At 45.9% G+C, this 20,109-nt stretch overlaps 1 protein-coding gene and 1 pseudogene across 2 annotated transcripts; one reads left to right on the forward strand and one right to left on the reverse strand.

Moving 5' to 3' along the window:
- The first annotated feature begins 22 nt into the window (after positions 1-22).
- On the forward strand, positions 23-14,727 carry LOC138142771 (eukaryotic translation initiation factor 3 subunit C). Of its 2 annotated transcripts, none has more exons than XM_069063822.1 (21): positions 23-155; positions 321-471; positions 4,555-4,620; positions 4,772-4,961; positions 5,130-5,255; positions 5,502-5,556; positions 5,685-5,794; positions 5,971-6,098; positions 6,596-6,749; positions 6,912-7,015; positions 7,230-7,371; positions 7,606-7,731; positions 7,870-7,963; positions 9,969-10,159; positions 10,403-10,627; positions 12,758-13,121; positions 13,613-13,772; positions 13,910-13,975; positions 14,069-14,156; positions 14,305-14,467; positions 14,568-14,727. In XM_069063822.1, the coding sequence occupies exons 2-21, from the start codon at positions 371-373 to the stop codon at positions 14,651-14,653; spliced, it is 2,739 nt and encodes a 912-aa protein (XP_068919923.1). In that variant the 5' UTR covers positions 23-155; positions 321-370; the 3' UTR covers positions 14,654-14,727. The 2 variants fall into 2 exon arrangements, with proteins under 2 accessions (XP_068919923.1, XP_068919932.1); XM_069063831.1 differs by having other exon boundaries at positions 6,918-7,015.
- Positions 14,728-18,322: 3,595 nt separating this feature from the next.
- On the reverse strand, positions 18,323-19,924 carry LOC138143864 (epsin-1 pseudogene; annotated as a pseudogene).
- Positions 19,925-20,109: the final 185 nt, after the last annotated feature.

The raw sequence follows: 20,109 nt of genomic DNA on the forward strand, positions 1-20,109 counted from the left end.
GGAGGTTCACTCCCACCTCTCGGCTTCCCTTTAGAGATGGAATCGGGGCCGTCCGCCGGAAGTGTCTGAGCTCTGGAGGAAGTGACGTCAGACACTCCGCTTGCTTTGCGTTTCATCATTCTCTTCCGAGCACTTTTCCTTGGGCGCCCGATCTGGTAAGAGTCGCCTTGTACCTCGTGCTCGCGGCATCCGAGCTTGGGGAGGCAGCCAGAGCTGCAGCAGCTCCTGCGGGGACCCCCTCCGAGCTTCGCGTGCCCTTGTCCTCTCGGGGAGCGGCGAGGGGCGGCCCTTCTGACCGACTCGTTTTCTCCGGTCCCCAGGCCCAGGTCCACGTCCCGCCCGGCCTGCGATCTCCTGAGCGATCTCCGCCATGTCGCGGTTTTTCACCACCGGCTCTGACAGCGAGTCCGAGTCCTCCCTGTCCGGGGAGGAGCTGGCGCCCAAGCCCGCGGGGGGCAACTACGGCAAACAGTGAGCGAGGCTCGGGGAGGCCGGGAAGCCTGCGAGGGCCGGCGGGGAGGGGGGGCGCCCCGAGAAGAGCCGCGGCGTGGGGGGATGAGGGCAAGAACAACAAGGTGGGGGGGGATGTGCCTTGGGAAGAGCAGGGAGGGGGATGGAATGCCCCGGGAAGGACAACAGGGAAGGGGGGGAAGAGGGAAGTTTTGGGAAGAGTAAACGGGGCGGGGAGAGCAGGCCTCCGACAAGGGTGGGCCAGCAGCTGTGCTAGCTAGGCACTTCTGGGAGAAGAAACCAGGTTTTTTGGAATCTCGGGTTCTCAGGATGGCCCAGCGGGGTGTGTTGTCCTGACACCTCTTTTGGCAGAGGAAGAAACTAGGACCCCGACTTCATGGTCGCACCAGGGGGGCAGTCTCCTGTTCTTCTGATTCCCAAGCCCAGTGTCCCTTCTTGGAGTAGGAAGAGGTTTTTGGTCAGGGATGGATGAGAAGACCTTTTTGGTCCTCTACTATCTACTAACTAAGCACTTAGGGTGCTTGTGAGGACAGTGAAATGAATCTTAAGTGTTACATAAATGTAAGTTGGTACTGAGTGGGATAAGTAAACCCAAGCAAATGCTTCTCATATTTGGAGTGGCTTCAGCATCCATTAGTCCTGCTGTTCCCATTTACAGGAACATGAAGTTTAAGACAGTGGAAACCCCTGCTTCCCTGTCATGTTGAGGTTTTTGCTAAACAAGCATATATTTTCCTTGCACTGGGTAAATGTATTTCCTCATTCTTTGTATCGAGATTGTGAGCCTGAGCTCCTGACCAGTGGTGGTAAAGGTCAGTGGTGGGGAGGGAGGGTTTCTTTGTGTTAGGGTATATAACCAAGCTTTGCTTTCTGTCACTTGCCTCTTCTACCAGACTGCTACTGGTAATGATGATGCCCCTTCTCATGAAATTGTAATAAAGGAGTTTCTGTTTCTACTTTGAAAAACCTCTGAGTTACTTATTTTATTTGGGTAGGGGTCTCTGTCCTACACAGTACCACTGCTATGTATTTGGAGGATTAGACTGCTACAGCAGTAAATGCAATGAAAGTTACTGATTAAGTGAATCCAAGAACTACAAAGAATGGGAAAAATCTGAGGGGAGAAGTAATCTATCTTGCAGCAAGCTTTTATCAAGGAGCTGTTTATGTGCCAGACCTAGGCACTTGGAGATGCAAAGATAAAAATGAAAACAGCCCTTTCTCCCAAGCAACTTCTATTCTACTGGGGGAAATAGTATGTACACAGAAGACTTTAAACAATTTCAGGAGTAGGAGAAGCAGTAACAATTGGGGGAAATGGGGGCGGCCAGGTAGCACAGCACATAAGAGCACCGGCTCCACTGTTGGAATGACCTGGAGATCGAATCCCGGGCTCAGACACTTAGCACCCACCCAGAAACACCTGGCCGTGTAACCTTGAGCAAGTTACTTAACCCCGATTGCTTAGGGGCGGCCAGGTGGCTCAGCTAGTAAGAGCACCAGCTCCAGTGTTGGGATGACCTGGATCAAATCCGGGCTCAGATACTCAGCACCACACCCAGAAATAATAACTGGCCGTGTAACCTTGAGCAAGTTACTTAACCCCAATTGCTTAAGAAAAAAAAAAACAATTGGGGGAAATGTGGAAAGGCCTCCAGGTGAGGTGGTGTTTGAGCTCAGCCTTGGCTAGAGCTAGAGATTACAAGAGACTAAGATTAGATGGTAGCGTTTTCTAGAGGAAACAGCCTATAAAAAAGCACGGGCGTAGTAGCCAGTGTCATGTAAGGGTACAAGTAATCCAGTTTGACTGGAACGTACAAGTAAAGGGGAGCAATATGTAACAAGTCCGGAAAGATGTGTTGAATCCAGGTTATAATGCCAGACATAAGTTTGAAGTTGATCCTAGGCACTAGGGAACCATTAAAGCTTCTTGAGCAAGGGAGTGCCATGGTAAAATTTGCTTTTTAAGATTGTCAGTGAACTGTATAGAAGATAAAGTGGAAAGGAGACATGCTGGATGTAGGGAGACCATTCAGAAGGCTGACAGTTTATGGAAGGTGAAAAGGACTTAGAGTGGTTGCTGTGTGGACAGAGAGGATTATATGTGGTTTGTTGTTAGGAAAATACTCGGTGATAGAATTGGACCAGACTTGGCAGCTGAAGGGATGGATATGAGGAGTAATGAAGAGGGAAGATTTAGAGATAAATTACTTGAATTGTGAACCTGGATGACCAGAAGGATCATACATAGATTTAAAGTTAAAGGACATCATAAGAAATCTAGGCCAACTCCTTCATTTTTACAGACGAGGAAATGGATCCAGGGAAGTTAAAGGACTCCTTGTCACACAGGTTATAAGCATCATCAGTGAGATTTGAACACAGGTCATCTGACTCCAAGTCAATGTTTTGTTTTGTTTTTTTTTTTTGCCTATATTGGGTGTTGTTATCTTGGTTAGAAATAAGGAAGTTAAAAAGTAGATTAAATTTAAAGCCATAGTAGAGGACAAGATGACCAAGGAGAGAATTGTGCCTTGAAGGAATGAGATTTTAATAGAGAAAGGAAATGTGTAAGGGGTCAGAAAGAATTAGAAGATTGGTTTGTCTTCTAGCTTCTCTGATTTCAATTTTTGACTCAAACCCTATGTTGTGAAGGAGGTCTTCACTCTACTCCTTCCCTCTGAGATTAACTTTTATTTTACACTGTATATATCTTCATTGTATATAGTTTGTGTATGTTGTTTCTATTAGAATATGAGTTCTTGAGGATCTTTTTGCTTTTCTTGTATCTTTAGCACACTGTACAGTGTTTGGTACATAGTAAGTGCCTAATTTATGTTGACTGACCCACACATACCCAAGAATTCTACCCTCTTCCAGTTTATTCTAGTACTGGAATGGACCTGAAAGGCTGAAATGAAATTGTGTGTTATAGAGTGCTAGATTAGGAGAGAAGATGACAATGGTGTTGTCAGACTGGGATGATGGTGGTATGTGGTGTCTTTGACAACAGTGATAGGAAAATCAGAAGAAGAGAGGTTTGCAGGGAAAGGAAATGCATGAGTTCTATTTTGGACGTGTTGATGATGTGTGACTGGGGCCTAGGAGAGAAATTAAGACTGCATATTTAGATCTGTTCCATCTCTAAAACTGAACCCCTAGGAGCTGATGAGATTACCAAGTGAGATGGTGTAAATGGAAAAGAGAGAAGAACCCAAGGTAGAGCCTTGGGGAACACTAGCTGTTAGTAGACATGCTGTGGAGGAAGATCCAGCACAGGAGACTGAAAGGGAAGTCAAAGTTTACTTGCTGTTTTAGGGCTATTGTTAGTCAACTAGTGAGTCTTCTTTCCGTCATTTTTCTCTCCAGTTCCTTCTGCACATACTGTCAGATTGGAAGATTGACATCACCCTTATGGTTAAAATCTTTCTATGGTGTCCTAATACTTATTGTCCAGGTCTTACCTTGTCTTTCAAGGCCCTGTGTTGTCTGACCCTGAACTACATTTCTAGCCTTATTTCACATTCCTCTCTTTTACATCCTCTTGAGCTCCAGCTAGTCTAAACTATCCACTCTCCTGTGTGGGGATATGTTCTTCATATCATGTCTGAATAGAAAACTAACCAGTTTTCCAAGGGTGTCCAGCTTCAAAAGGCTGCTTATTCCTTGACTTCAGCAGGACGTGTGCCCTCTCCTCTTCCTGAACAACAGATTGCCATTTGTTTTTACCTCTCTTGTACCCACTTAGTGTCTTTCATGGTTCATTAACTTTATATTACAGTTATTTGTGTGTATTGTAAGCTTTTTGAGGTAAGGATCATATCATAATCATCTTTTTTGCCTCAGGATACTTAAAACAAGCTTTTGCATACTGTGGGCCTGATTGGGGGGAGGGGGTGATGAATGAAATAGCATGTGTTTATAGTGAAGAGAAAGTGTAGGATGGGTAAACTATGCCTAGCCAGCTGTGTTGACTGGCATATACCTTTCAACTCTTCCTTTTTTCTTTCTGCTCCAATCAAAAGAATTGGATGTTTTCAACTTCTGTGAGCAAGGTCATCTATGATCAGTTTCTCCACACAGGCCATTGCTGCTGAGTGAAGATGAGGAGGACACTAAGCGGGTTGTTCGAAGTGCCAAGGACAAAAGGTGAATATGGTAGTTATGGATAGGATCCTAAAGGAATTTTTTCTGTTGGTAGTTGATGAAGATGATGGGGGTCACCTGATTTTCTTATTTAGGGTTTGAAAAGGAATGGTTTAAGGTTTTCTCTGATATTGGACCTTCTTCTCCATCTTAGATTTGAGGAGCTGACCAATCTTATTCGGACCATCCGGAATGCCATGAAAATTAGGGATGTCACTAAATGTCTTGAGGAGTTTGAGCTTCTGGGAAAGGCATTTGGAAAAGCCAAGAGCATTGTGGACAAAGAGGGTGTCCCCCGATTCTACATCCGCATCCTTGCTGACCTAGAGGACTATCTCAATGAGGTTTGAGGCTGGGGTGGGGATTGTAGAGGGACAGAAGAGACTTAAGAACTGGGATGCTGTTTCTGCCCTGGGACTGGGATTGAGAAAACATCTCATCCTCACTGTCTTGCCATCTTGTTTCAAACTTTTATTTTCCTTATCCTTTCACTTTTATTTCTGATCCCTTAGCTATGGGAGGACAAGGAGGGAAAGAAGAAGATGAACAAGAACAATGCAAAGGCTCTGAGCACCTTGCGTCAGAAGATCCGTAAATATAATCGGGATTATGAAGCCCAGATCACCAGTTATAAGCAGGTCAGGAAAAACTGCAGTGTGCTGCAGTATTCTGTGCTCATTTCATTCATTGAGAATTTGTTAGGTGGCTATATGCCAACATTGTGCTAGACATTAGATTAGACCAAATGACAGATTGGCAGGACTGGGGAGCTAGAGTGTGGCACAAGGCAGTGTTGGCTCATGGGGATAGTTTATTGGGGTGGAACCAAGATGTTTTCAACGGGTGGTGGCATCCCTCACTCCTCTGTTGTTCTCCACCTCCAGAACCCTGAGCAGTCTGCCGATGAGGATGCTGAGAAAAATGAGGAGGACTCAGAAGGTAAGAGTGAAGCAGTTTGGTAAGAAAGAAGGCAGAAGATGAAGGGGCTGGGTTCCTTACTTTGGTTTCTTTGTTCTTCTGTAGTCTTGGTTCCTACTTGTTTAACCTCACTTGGATTTCCTTTCCAGGTTCTTCCTCTTCAGATGAGGATGAGGATGGTCTTAGTGCCACAAGTTTCCTGAAGAAGAAATCTGAGGCACCATCTGGGGAGAGTCGAAAGTTCCTCAAGAAGATGGAGGTGAGATCTAGGGGAGAAGATGGGGACAAGGGTAGTCTGCCTGCTGCAGGTCCATGGAGAAGCCTCATAAAATTTGGTTCCACGTCCTGGGAACTCCATGAAAATGTCAGAAATATCTTTGGCAGCTTCTAACTGTGTATTGATTTTTGTCCACCTCCTGTTATATCTTCCTTAAGGACGAAGATGAGGACTCTGAGGATTCAGACGATGATGAAGACTGGGGTTCAGATTCCACTTCCTCAGACTCTGACTCAGAGGAGGAGGATGGGAAATATACCGTGTTGGCTTCCAAATTCCTTAAAAAGTGAGTAAAGCAAGGGAAGTTGTGGAGCTAAGTTAGATTAGGTTTAAAAATAAAATACTCCAATTATAGAGCTTCATACTAGCTTTATATCTCCTATTGGGTTTGACTGTAGCAGGATGATGACTTAGCAATTCTTAATATACTTTTGTTAAAAAAAAAAGCATGGCATTATGGCAGTTCTATAGGAATAATGTTATAAATGGGTGACTAAATTGCAAAAATCCAACTTGTACAATGATAAATTAGCCATATTACTGTGAAAGAATGGTTTCCTGGGTACTTGTGTAGGGCATGCCTGTTAGTAAGTAGCTTACTCTTCCTGTCCTGGTTCCTTTTGTGGCTAAGAGTGAACCGTAAGTGCTCTGGATCCAGTTAGAGCCTGGAATTAAGTCAGTAGAGAAGGGAAGCTGAGACATGGTAGACTAGCAGAGCTGAGGGTTGAGGCCCTCAGGGCACCAGGTCTAATTTCCCATCTTTCCCTGGTGACTCCCTTGCAGAGAGAGCACCACAGACAAAAAGGCCGCAGAGAAGAAGCGAGAGGACAAAGCCAAGAAAAAGCATGACCGAAAATCCAAGCGCCTAGATGAGGAGGAGGAGGATAATGAAGGCGGGGAGTGGGAGAGGGTTCGAGGAGGGGCACCACTTGTCAAGGTGAGGTTTTCAGGGCTGATGTGTAGTATATGGGAGGTTATGGGTATTAATAAGGGGGTAATTGAGGAACTTGAAAATATTATCAAGGCAATGAAGGGTGGGAATTCTGTTGAAGAGGGTACTTTGATGGCCTTGGGTGTGACGGGGGCATGTGTTGCCTAGGAGAAGCCTAAAATGTTTGCCAAGGGAACAGAGATTACCCATGCAATTGTGGTCAAGAAGCTGAATGAGATCCTGCAAGCTCGTGGCAAGAAAGGAACTGACCGGTGAGGCTTGTCGCTGTTTTTTATTCTGCTCACCACACAGAGGAAGGGTTGGTGGAAGGAGCTTTGGATTTGGAAACTCTTAAAGAGTGAAGGCATTCACCAAAGTGATGCTGGCAGGAAAAGTGGGAGGCTGGAGCCCATGGGAAGAAAGAGGTAATTTTGTTGGTGGGCTTTGAGGTATGTCCTTTAAATCTCCTTTTCTCTCCCTACACAGTGCAGCCCAAATTGAGCTGCTGCAACTGCTGGTTCAGATCACAGCAGAAAATAATCTAGGTGAAGGAGTGATTGTTAAGATCAAATTCAACATCATTGCTTCCCTCTATGACTACAACCCCAACCTGGCCACGTATATGAAGGTGAGAGTGAAAGTGTTTGGGGCTTTAAGAATTGGGACCAACTTTGAGGAAAGAGTGTTTAAAATTTGACTGTGGAGACTTTACTGCAATACAAATAGCAGGAAGAACAGAAAAGCACAATCTTATTTGTGTAAATTCTTTTGGAAAAGTGCTTAACACAAGGGTGTTAGAATTGGGTTCATACTGTATATTCATGTGTACCTTAACTGCTTTTTTCCCCCTACTTCTTGGCAGCCAGAGATGTGGCAGAAGTGCTTAGACTGCATCAATGAATTGATGGACATCTTATTTGCAAATCCTAACATCTTTGTTGGAGAGAATATCTTGGAAGAGAGTGAGAACCTGTCCAACTTTGAGCAGGTAAATTAAGAAAAGGAGGAGAAACTGATAGGAGATAGGAAAGGAAAAGTGACTTCAATTGGGATAGAGACCTGGTGGGTCTTGTTCTTGGATTGGAATTTACTCCTTTAAACGAATCCTTCTTTCTTCCCACCTCAGCCACTTCGTGTTCGTGGTTGTATCCTAACTCTGGTGGAAAGGATGGATGAAGAGTTTACCAAGATCATGCAGAACACAGATCCTCATTCCCAAGGTGAGATTGGGCAGACATACTTAGGGCAGGCCAGCACGACATATGACCTGTGGGGTTGCTTGTTGCCCAGGCTTCTATTACATTCTCTACATATTTCAAGGGCTGAAAATTGTGCAAGACTAGCTTAGGGTAACTGGAGTACACAAAAATGATGTAAAATGCTGCCAGGAGAAAATTCAGATATCACTGCCTTTCTCTTAAATGGATAAATTCAGAGCTTGGAATTTTTATTTTTCTGATTGCTTATAAGGAGTCAAAATTTTCTGGTTGACTGGTGGGAGTAATTGTCAGCTGTTGTCTTGTTCAGTGATTGAGTGAGTAGCATCATCACCAAAAAAGATGATTTGTCTGGTAGATGGCTTTGCCCTAATAACTAGTTTGTTGTAGAAGTTTACTGGTGACTAATCAAATCAAATATTTATTGCTTTCCTATTCACCAGACTCTGAGGGACAGATACAAAGAAATACAACAGACAATTCCTGAGTTTTAGGAACTAAAGGGGAAAAAAACATGCACAAATAACCAAAATACAAAGCTCTATTTAAGTGCAACGTGGGTTCAGAGGAGGGAGTGATTTTTTATTTTTCTGTATGTGGTGATGAGGGAAGGTTTCAGAAGTACAGGTGGTAGCATTTGAAGCTAGCCCTTGAAAGTAAGATTTCAATAGGTGTACATGGTTGGTCTGTAAGCATTCATTCCCTGACATTTGAGGAACTTTGAGCCTAATAAGGGAAGTTGAGTACAAATAGAGGTATATAAAAAATGGTGGGGGATCAGGGAAGGGAAAGGCTTCATGTCAGTCATGCTTGAGCTAAGCTTTGAAGGAAGAATCGAGGTACTCTGTAATGAGGCAGGGAGTGTATTCCAGTGTGTGCAGAGGTCGGGAGATGAGAGAAAGTTGGGAGAAACTGGAACGCAGCCAGTTTGACTTGGACCAGAATATTGTATATAAATTCTCAAAATTGATACTCGTTTTACTTTAATTGAGGAAAGTAAAACATTTTTATTATTAATGAATGGAAAGCCCTAAGAAAGCAAAAAAACCTCCCAAAACTATACTACCTACCTAATATTCAGTTATCCCCATGTAAAATGGTGAAAGGGCAGCTAGGTGGAACAGTGGATAGATTACTAGACCTGGTCAGTTAGCTCCATTTGGATCCCAGTGAGCTTAATCAAAGCCTGGTTTTCCAGTACTGTATTTCAAGAAATCAAATGAAACTACTTGAGCAAAAGAGTGAATTGTCTTAGTTGGTTTTTTTAATGATAGGATAAAAAAGTAGGGGAGAGAAAAAATTCACCCTGTAAATCCCAAGATATCTTGAGGTTTCAGCGATCAAAATTTATATTCCTTTGGGCAGAGCACCCACAGACAAGGGTATGATTCCCTGTGTGGACAAAGGGACAGGAGGCAGAAGAGTGGGGAAGGAAGAAAGGAGCAGCATTGCCCAACTTGAACTGGCCACTTGGGTCCCCAGTGGGTCAACTAGTACTTGCAGATTGTTATTTGCTTGCCCTTCATTCTTGGAAGAGGACCAATGACATCAGGAAGGTGATGTCTTGACTTGCACAAGTCAATTGGATTTAAGTGAGGCAGGGCTGTGCAGAGTCATCAGCCTCACTCTCCTCCAGAGCCATCTGGTTCCATTGGCAAGATGTAGATCCAGACAACTGGGCAGTGGAGGAGTAATTGGGGAAGGCAGGTCTAGGGCTGGGTGGCTGTGTGGCAGCAGGACTAGGGTTGAATTGGGAGCCAAGAATGCCTGGGCTCACATCCTGCCCCTGGAACTTAACTGTTTCCTCATGTTCAGATCACTTAACCTCTTGGAGGCTTAATTTTCTCATCTGTGACTTGGAGTTAATGATAATTGGCTTCACAGGGTTCTTGGAAAATCAAATCAGAAAAGGGGATATAAAGCACTTTTTGAATATTTAAAAGGGTTTAAGTTGCTGTTGTTACTATGGGATCTCTAGGGTTGAAAAAAACTTTTTTCTGTGCACCAGAATATGTGGAGCATCTCAAGGATGAGGCACGTGTCTGTGCCATCATCGAGCGTGTTCAGCGCTACCTGCAGGAAAAAGGAACAACTGAGGAGATCTGCCGCATCTACCTTCGCCGTGTGCTCCATACCTACTACAAGTTTGACTATAAGGCCCATCAGCGGCAGCTTGCTCCCCCTGAAGGGTCCTCCAAGGTACAAGGGCTGGGGAGAAAAGAAAAGAAAAGAAAGTTTGGGCTATTGACTTTCACATTTATCATTGAGGGAGACTCATCCTGTGGGATGAGTGACGAATAGACTTTTGAAGATACGTCTTTTTTGGAATTCCTGGAAAATCTAGTGTTTATGAGGATGGAGCTGAGAGACCATGCTGTGCCTAGGGTTTCTTAAGTTTCTGTCACTCTGAACCCCAGCCATGTTCCTTGTTCTTCCTTCCAGTCAGAGCAAGATCAGGCTGAAAATGAGGGGGAGGATTCGGCCGTGCTGATGGAGAGGCTGTGCAAGTACATATATGCCAAGGATCGGACAGACAGGATTCGGACATGTGCCATCCTGTGCCATATCTACCACCATGCTCTACACTCTCGCTGGTACCAGGCTCGGGACCTCATGCTCATGAGCCACCTACAGGACAACATTCAGCATGCAGACCCTCCTGTGCAGGTGGGAGGGTAGCAGGGGACAAGGGCAGGTTTTTTAAACGGAAGCTCAAGATGGGTCCATGATCAGTTCCTGTGGTTGGAGAGAGGGGCCCAGGGCTTCATGAGTTCAGGAGGGGGAAGAGCCAGCTCTGGGTTCCTCTCTAGTTACAGACTGGTTTAACCAGAAGAACTACCAGTCTGGCTCATGAACATTTAAGTTGGATTCTCAGAGTCTAATTCCTCATGTCTTTGATGCTCTGGTTTTCTCATTAATTGAAAAACATGAAGTGACTACCAATGTAGAGCTCTGGGGAATGCACAGACCTTGCACTTGAGGAACTTAGTCTAGTTGGAGAGCCAGGAATGTAGAAGAAGCAGTTCTTGGTTTTAGGGCTCTTTGAACTGGGTTGACTTCATCAGAATTTCAGATTTTCCTTGGAACACATGCAGGGGATCTTGCCTTTAGTAGTGGAGCTTTTGCTTTTCATTACTTTTCTCTGATTATTGAACTAAAAAAAATAATATAGAAGATTTCTTTGATCTTTGTCTCTGAGTACCCATATACTTTTCACCCTTGAGGGCACATACTCTAGACTACAAAAGTATTTCAAAAAAATTCAGAGATATATCAGATTAGTAAGGTTGTTAGAAGGATGTATTAAAGAAAATTAAATTCCAAACTGAATCATACTAATGGCTATAGCTGCCTAGATTTTGCTTATCCTGTGCCCTTCCTTAGGTCTTAAGAGTTTCTAGCTCTTTCATGACCTTCAAAGTGAATGGTGTTTTTTTGCCCCAAAATATCCCTTTGTAGCTCTAACCATTCAAGTGATCCATGGTGCTGAACACAAATAAAAATGATCATCTCTGTAGGTTACTTATTGACTTAGAAAACCACTTATTAACATCTATGTTGTGTTCTTAAGTTTCTTGAAATTTGAAATGTGGCTACCTGTAAAAAACAGTGGTCTTTTGAGATGCTTGGTCAGCCTACCAAAACATTTTACTTCATGATATGCTTGAAATTCAAAATTAATAATGCTATTACATTAACCACAATATTTATAATATTTGTGGAAAATACATTCTAAAGTTCTAATTTCATACACTAGTTGCACATCTCAGCCTTTTCTAGTGGTACTTCCCTGGTGACAGCATCTGTGGTCAGGGTAGATACTTCTACAGACCTTTCCAACTGCATAGGGGAAGTGACCTCTATGGGTCTATAAATCAGTCATTCCCTGACATTCTGAAGTGAATTACAAAGTGCACTTTTTATAGAAGGAGGTGTGGGATTGGTCCCACATTTTGATCCAAGTCAGGACTTGGGATCCTTCACTGTTAGTTTTATGAACCATTTGTAAGATAATTTATTCAGCATAGTTCAGGTCAGGGGTATTTCAGTATGCCTGGAGTCCATGAGCTTTATCAGAGTGCCAAAGAATTCCAGGACCCAAAAAAGGGGTGAAGACTACCTGGTGTAGTGGGAAATGTGTTGTAGTTGGAGAAGATTGACCCAGGTTTGATTTCCAGCTCAAATACTTAGTAGCTCTGGGGATAAGGTCACTTTTTTCTGAACTTCAGTTTCCTCATTTGTAAAATGGGGATAATAATACTACAGATGGTGATTGTTAGGAGAGGACTGTGTAGGTTTGAGGTGTCAAAAGTACTTCAGGATTGGGATAGGGTGAGTGTTCAGTCATCAAGACAGGCTTTGTTCTATAGAGGGAAATGGAAGAAGCTAGAATAAATAGGCTTCTGTCCTTGGCACACTCATAGCTTGTTCCACTGAACAGAAGCTAGCCTCTCATCCAGGAAGACCCATGTTCAAATCCAGCCTCTGGCACATGCTATCTTCTGTGACTCAGCAAGTCCCTTACCTCACCGTGTGCCCAAGGCAGTTCTGTTACAATGCCGAGAAAGCCTTGACCTGCGTCAATCAGAGGGAGTTTGCTTATCTGGGAATTACCAGGGCTAATGATAGCACAGGTCCAAATCTTTATTCCTGTTCTTTAGATACTAAGGCCTGGGTTCACAATGTTGTGTGAGACTGCAGAGTTTATTCTCAACAGAATTTTAAGTTGAATGTCATTTGTGGGAATTCCCATGTCTCCTTTTTCTTTTAATAGCCTGTATTTTTCTGTCCTCCTAGATCCTTTATAACCGTACCATGGTGCAGTTGGGCATCTGTGCTTTCCGCCAGGGCCTAACCAAAGATGCACACAATGCCTTGCTGGACATTCAGTCCAGTGGCCGTGCTAAGGAGCTGCTGGGGCAGGGTCTACTGCTCAGGAGCCTGCAGGAGCGAAACCAGGAGCAGGAGAAGGTGGAACGTCGCCGTCAGGTGCCCTTCCACCTGCATATCAACCTGGAGTTGCTTGAATGTGTCTATTTGGTATCTGCCATGCTTCTGGAGATCCCATACATGGCAGCCCACGAAAGTGATGCTCGGAGGCGGATGATCAGCAAACAGTTCCATCACCAGCTTCGAGTGGGCGAGCGGCAACCCTTGCTTGGTGAGCTGCAGCATCTTGGGGTATTTCGCTTGGTTGTGGTCTTGCTCCTGCGTGTCTCTTCTCAGTGGGAAGATTCTTTGCCACACTTAGAATAGAGTTGTTTTCACTGGGTGATGATTATGCTACGATGGCTCTTTCATAGAGCAGCTGCAAATGCAGAAGTGTTTCCTAGAATATGTTCACTGTCCCTCTCTCCAGCTCTCTTGTGTCCATGAAGATTTTAAACATTGCATTGCAACAGAAAGTTCTTGAATGAACTCATAGAATGTTAGAGGTGAAAAGGACCTTTATAGATAGTCTCTTCTCATTTTATAAATGAAGTGAGGAGTGATTTATATACCTCAGGTCACACAGTTAGTTAGGGGTAGCACCAGTACTAGAACCTCTGTCTTTCCATAATAAATGAAGACAAGGAACTATCCTGTTTCTAGAAGTTCTGCACCTTTAAATGTCATCTTAGGCCTCATTTTACCACCTGTCCAATTCTTTAGGTCCTCCTGAGTCAATGAGGGAACATGTAGTAGCAGCATCTAAAGCCATGAAGATGGGTGACTGGAAGACTTGTCACAGCTTTATTATTAATGAGAAGATGAATGGAAAAGTCTGGGATTTGTTCCCTGAGGCCAACAAAGTCCGTACCATGCTAGTTAGGTAAGAATGGGAAGGAGAAGACTTTGTTATGTTGGTGTTAGACAAAGGGGAGGGAGCATACAGAACTGCTTGAATGGCAGGGTGAATGGAAGATAACGATCCCATACTTAGTCACCTTTCTTCTTTTTCTCCCACAGAAAGATCCAGGAAGAGTCGTTGCGTACTTATCTTTTCACCTATAGCAGTGTCTACGACTCTATTAGGTTTGAGGCCATAGGGATTTTGTGTCTTGGGAGGGAAAGGGGACTGGATTCAGTTGATAGCCTTGATTTCCTAATTTTTTCTTTCTTTTCCAGCATGGAAACCTTGTCTGATATGTTCCAGCTGGATCTACCCACTGTTCACTCCATAATTAGCAAAATGATCATTAGTGAGGAGCTTATGGTAAAGAAGGAAGGAAGGTGGTCGATCTTAAGGGAGGGGATAGCAGTTCTTTTCAGAGGAAAGAAACAGAGTGAGGGAAGTGGATTTCATTCTGGCTCTGTCTGACTAATCCCATCCATTTACTTCCTTCTGTGCTCCCCAAACTAAGGCCTCTCTGGACCAGCCAACACAGACAGTGGTGATGCACCGCACTGAGCCCACTGCCCAGCAGAACCTGGCCCTACAGCTGGCAGAAAAACTGGGTAGTTTGGTGGAAAACAATGAGCGTGTCTTTGACCACAAGCAGGGCACCTATGGAGGTTATTTTAGAGGTGAGACTACTCCCTTATCTATACCTATTCACTATTCACTCTCTTGGCTCTGGTATAACTGTTCAGTTTTTTTCTATTTTGATCTTTCTTTCTCTTCCAGATCAGAAAGATGGCTACCGAAAAAATGAGGGTGGCTACATGCGTCGGGGAGGCTACCGACAACAGCAGTCACAGACTTCCTACTGACCTCCTCAGGGCATACTACCCCTGAAATGTAACTCCCATACAGAACAATTAAACGTCTTATTGTATTGACATGATTCTAGAAGTAAGCACTGTGGTCATAACCAGCATGGATTGTGTTCATTAGGGTGGGGTTCCTCTGTGAACTTGGGTAAAGCCATTCACTAGTGGTTCAGGCATGGTACTGGAAAGTCCACAGACTAGGCCCCCTGAGGGAAGGGCCACAAGCTTGCAAGCTGTTTTGGCTGTACTGTCTCGAAGGAGGCATGGGTCAGGATCCTATTAGTGTGGGTAGGTCAGAGGGGAGAGCATTGGTCTTTGTGTATACTGAACTTCAGGGAATTTGTGTAGAGCAAACTCCCTAATGGGAAGAAAGTAATTTAGTCTTCTAGATGCTTGCTTAGAGCTGGCCAGTTTAACTTTGGGCCATTAACATTAATGTTTATTGAAAGAATACTCAAAATTTATGTACTTCAAGTTAGTTCATCAAACACTTAATGCCAGCTACTGTGGCTGTGTGCCCAAACAGTTCTGATGTGATATACAAGTGGTACATTTTCTGCCCATGATTTTTCCTGGAAGATTAGTATGTACATGAAATACTTATGAGAGATCAGGAAATGGAAAGGGAATTCTATAGACTGGAGAGGTTAGGAAAAGGTGGGATGTGACTGGGACCCTTTGTTCCATGGAGTATTTTGAAGAATTGGGTCAGTGTTGTCCTGAGATTAGGTGGAAGCTCAGTGGTCTTTAATATGCTCTTGTGTCACAGGTATCCACAGTGGTTGGGGGAGTGGGGGAGGTATAGAGCATAATTCTGCCTCTTCCAGATGTCCCTCCTTAGCTTTCTTCCATTAATTGTGAAAATAGAAGGGACCCTACTGTATATGTTGCTTCTTATCCTTATACCTGCTTCTCTTTTTAATTTTGGTCATTTAATGGCCCATATACATAATGCTCGGCTTTTGTTTGACTCAAGGGCTCTGGACCTGAAGACTGGCGCATGCTAGTTAACTAGTTAATAATGAGCATTCCTTTCTCTCTCTGATCGTGCATCCAAGATCAGTTAATCTATGGCTTTGCAGAGCAGGGGCCATTTGAGTGAGGGAAACTGGTCTACCTTGCCAGGCTGGCTATCATCCTTTGAGGATCCCGGACCTCTCATTTCCCAATATATATCTCTCCCCCTCAGAGAACCCTCTCATAACAAAGGATTAAAAAAAAAAATACTTAGCAAAATTAAGTTTATGAACCATGTCTTCCATGGTAGGCAGAATTGCACACCCATAGTTGAAGGTGATCCATTCTTAGATCTTTTCTTTGGAGCTAAGTTTGGCTTGATCTACTTTCTAGGGTCCAAATGACCATCTAGCTGGAACCTTCAATAGGACCCTTGGGTTACTTCCCAAGTGAGCACTGGACTTAAGTCAGGAGACTGGAGTTCAGATCTTGGTCTTACCTCTTAGCTGTATATCACTCCCATGAGCAAGCCCCTTAATCTCTTTTGTTTTCACTTTAACTGTAAAATAGCTACATTGACTATGCCTCTGAAATCTCTTTGAATGTAAATACTGGCCAAGTACCTACCGTGTTTCCCCGATAATAAGACACTGTCTTATTAAATTTTTTGGAAAGAAAAACACCAGAGGGCTTATGTTGTCCTGCCTCAGCTCTCCTCCACGGCACTGCTCTCAATGGCGCCAGCAAGCAAATCACTGGGGAAGAACAGGATGACGCGCTCACTGCTGCAGCTCTGATTGGATGCAGCTCGGAGCGCGGTATGCATTTGGGGGGGGGAGGGGGGACAGTGCATACAGAGGGTACCATAATGTAGCGTGTAGCACAGGGGATCACCTTCACTACAGCAGCAATCTCAATAGGGCTTATTTTCGGGGGAGGGCTTATTTTAGAGGAATCTTACACAGTAAGGGGAGGGCTTATTTTCGGGATAGGTCTTATTATTGGGGAAAGTAGCTGTATGGGAGCCCCTGCACATAGCTGCTGAGGAAACAAAAGTTAATAAGTGAGTTTGGGCCATCATGTCTGGTCAAGATACAGGTGGAAATAACTTGCCATAAGTGATGTCATCTGAGGAGAATTGGCTCTGGAATTCAAAAGAGGGAGAGATTACTTCTAGCTAAGGGAGCCACTGGCTTCATGGAAGAGGTGACATTTGAACTGGACCTTAAAGATAACAAGGATCCTTTTATAGTTATATCAAATTTAAGTGGCTGAACTGTCAGTTTGGCTAGATTACCTGTCAGAGAAGATATCCTCAGAATCATCTGATCTTAAAATGACATTTGAGGGATGGGGTTGGTGTAATGTGGGAAGGCTTCCTGGAGGAGTGGTTTAACCAAGCCATGAAGGATTTCCACATTAAATTTATTTATCTCTGAAGGGCAAAAATGTAGGCCCAGTTTTATTGGTGCACAGATTTCCTTATAGAAATACCAAGTATCCTCATTTTACTGATTAGGAAAACAAATGAAGATACTTGTCTGTGTTTGGTCATAAGTATTGAAACTAAGATTACAACTTGGATATCTGGAAGTCACATGCTATTGCCACTATATATCACACTGGGTGGAAGTTTGAGGACATTTTTGATTAGGAACAGTCTAAACCCTGAATTCAAGCCCATAGTGTGTTCTGGTTTGTTGTGTAAAAGGCAGTGATCTAAGACAATGGCAATGTTGATTAGGTCTAGATGGCACAGAGCTGTGAATGTCCAAAGTGGAGCTGAAAATCCATCCCATAGACAATAAGTACCTTGAAGGTTTGAACAGAAAACATGAAAAACTGACAAAGATTAAGCTGGAGATTAGGGGGAAGGGTGGTGTGGGGAATGATTATTGTCTCCAAATACAAGAAGGGCTGTAATGCAGAAGAGACTTTAAATTAGAATGGGCAGAAGTTACAAAGCAGCAGATGCAAAAAAGAACTTTCAGCAAAATTATGCTCAAATGAATTAGGTTGCCTCATTACATAGTGACCTCCCCATAATTTCAAGTAAAAACTGCATCATTGATGTTTATATAATAAGATACACAAGCGTTTTTCATATAACCTTATATAAATATTAGTCTGTTTATACATAAAGAAACTCGGGTTACTTGAGGGATGTTTGCCCATGGCCACAGCTATTAGGTGTCCTAGGCAGGATTCAAATCTAGATCATTTGACCAAGTTCTAGTGTTCTAGCCATCACATTATAACTACCACCTTTTTTTTTTTTTTGCCCCTCATAAATGTCATTTATTACAGAGGTCAGAAGAGTGATCACCAGGGACAGTCACTGTGGGGGGAGGGGGCAGAACAGGGCTCCAACACTGATTGGAGGGGAGGGATTCAAGGCTGGGGGAAATCAGGGAGGGGGTGCCCATGTGCCCCAGCCCCATCTAATGCCTCCGGATAGAGGGGTCCCCCTGCCTGCTAAGCCTCCCTCCTGCTTCCAGTTTTAGGAGGCTGGAGAGAGGGTGTAGTGTGACTGGGTCAGGTGAGGGCTGAGGCTGGGGAGAAAGGGTCCCCCACCTTTCACATGCACTCCCAATACTGATCTCCTGGAGGGCGAGAGGAGGCGGGTATCCCCCTTCCCCCCCCCCCCCCCCCCCGGTTTAGGGGGGGGGGGGGGGGGGTGGGGGGGGGGGGGTCCCGGGGCCCCGGGCCCGGTTATAGGAGGAAGGGGTTAGTGTTCGGGGGTGGGGGTTCTGGGGGCATCATGGGAGGCAGGCCAGGCCCCCCACCCAGAGGTGAGATGAAGACCAGTAGAGCCCCTGGACCAGGGGGCACAGGGCTGAGACGTAGCTGGTTCAGAGTGAGCGTGGCTGGAGGTGGAGGCTGAAAAGGGTTGGTGAGGGACGGGCCAGTGGTTGTGCCAGGGGCTCAAGTTGGCAGGAAGGGGTTGGAGGATTTGGGTCCCGGGGGGCGGGGCAGGCCCCGGCCGAGTCACCAGAGTCCAGGTCCACAAGTGCAGCATTGGGTCCCAGGAAAGACTCTGGCGTCTTCCTGGTTGGGGGCGTGGAGGGCCGGTGGCACTGTCAGTGGGGGGCTCCCCATGGCCTCAGCCAGGGAGCCCCCAACCCCGCTGAGGTCAAATGCCCCCGGGCTCCGTGCAGGGACCTCTCCAGCCAGAAGCTCCAGCTCCCCCGTAAGCTGCCCGATGTGGGCAGTGCTGTCCGAAGGCGGTCAAAGTCCGAGAACTCGTCAGGCTCCGCATCAAAGTCCCCGGTCACATCGGCTCCCTCCAGGGGTCTGGGGTCCCCCCTCTCCAGCAGGGGGGGCCCTCCCAGGGATCAGCTGCAGGGCCAGGGGGTGGGGCAGGTCTCCAGGAGTCCCTAGAAGCAGGGGTGGGAGCCGGACCCCCCCAGGGGTCAGCTGAGGGTGGGACGGGGGTTCTGGGGGACCCCCCCAGGGGTCAGAGGGTGGGACATTTGCAAGGACAGGACTGCCCTAGGGATCAGAGGAGGGTGGGGGGGCCGGGGCTGTGAAGACATAAGCCAGATCCATGAGGGACGACTCCTCCTTGCCCTCGGTCTCCCTCTTGCTCTCCTCAATGGCCATCTGCAGCCTCAGGTCGCCGCCTCGACGGATGTCAAGCTCCTTGTCATGCTCCTCCCGGCTCAAACTAAGGGCCACAGTGTCGGGGCTGGTCAGCCTCTTCCTTGCTCATGGCCAGGGCCAGCTGAAGCTGCAGCTCCTCCTCTCCGCTGCTCTGGGGCCAGGCGTGTTCTGCCTCTGGGGGAGCGCCGGACCCCACAGCTGCCGAGGACGTTGTAAGCTGTCTGGGCCAGCTTCTCCTTGATCTTGAGGGCGTGTGCCCGCCCTTCCCGCAGGCGGTCCTCGTCCCGCAGCAGGGCCACCAGCTGCTTGGCCTTCTCGAGAACGTTGATCGCACGGTGATCGCACGGTGACGCCCTGGTCCTTGCCGTCTCTGTCCACATACTGGAAGTCCTTCAGGGTCTGCACAGCGTACATGTTCTCCTTGCACTGCTGCGACACACGCTCCGAGCCGGTCTTGATCAGGTACTCCATGAGAGCCATGGCCTTGTAGACTTGCCTCCAGTTCTTGCCGTGGTCATTGAGGCGCTTCCAGATCATGCTCATGATCTCCGAGAAGGCGACCACGTTGTAGGTGAGGTCAGCGATCTCGGACATGAGGGACCTCGAGGGCCCCCACGAGTCGTTGCTGGTGGCCTCGTGCACCTTGATTTCGGCCTCCGAATAGTTGTGGACGATGTTCTTCATCTGCCGGCGCAGTGAGGAGGTCGACATGGCAGGGCGGGCCGGCCCCCCCCCGGGCCGAGGGAGGGAGGCCAGGGAAGGGGTCGCATCCACCTCGGGGAGCCGGTCACCGAATCCCGGGAAATCCTCGGGCTCCCGGGAGGGGGCGGAGGGGGCCACTGCCCAGCACAGGAGAAGCGGTAGGGAAGAGGATAACTACCACTTTTTTTTTTTTT

Source organism: Petaurus breviceps, unplaced genomic scaffold (genome assembly GCF_028583685.1).
Source record: "Petaurus breviceps papuanus isolate PSGF00001 unplaced genomic scaffold, PetGlider_PUasm1.0 138, whole genome shotgun sequence".
NCBI classification, from domain to species: Eukaryota; Metazoa; Chordata; class Mammalia; order Diprotodontia; family Petauridae; genus Petaurus; species Petaurus breviceps.

Bases quoted from the DNA above. Each gene is read 5' to 3' on its own strand.
- LOC138142771 (XM_069063822.1), top strand. From the start codon at position 371: ATGTCGCGGTTTTTCACCACCGGCTCTGACAGCGAGTCCGAGTCCTCC. The intron at 5,795-5,970 runs GTGAGATCTAGG...ATCTTCCTTAAG, and splicing joins AGTTCCTCAAGAAGATGGAG to GACGAAGATGAGGACTCTGA. The intron at 13,122-13,612 runs GTGAGCTGCAGC...CCAATTCTTTAG, and splicing joins CGAGCGGCAACCCTTGCTTG to GTCCTCCTGAGTCAATGAGG.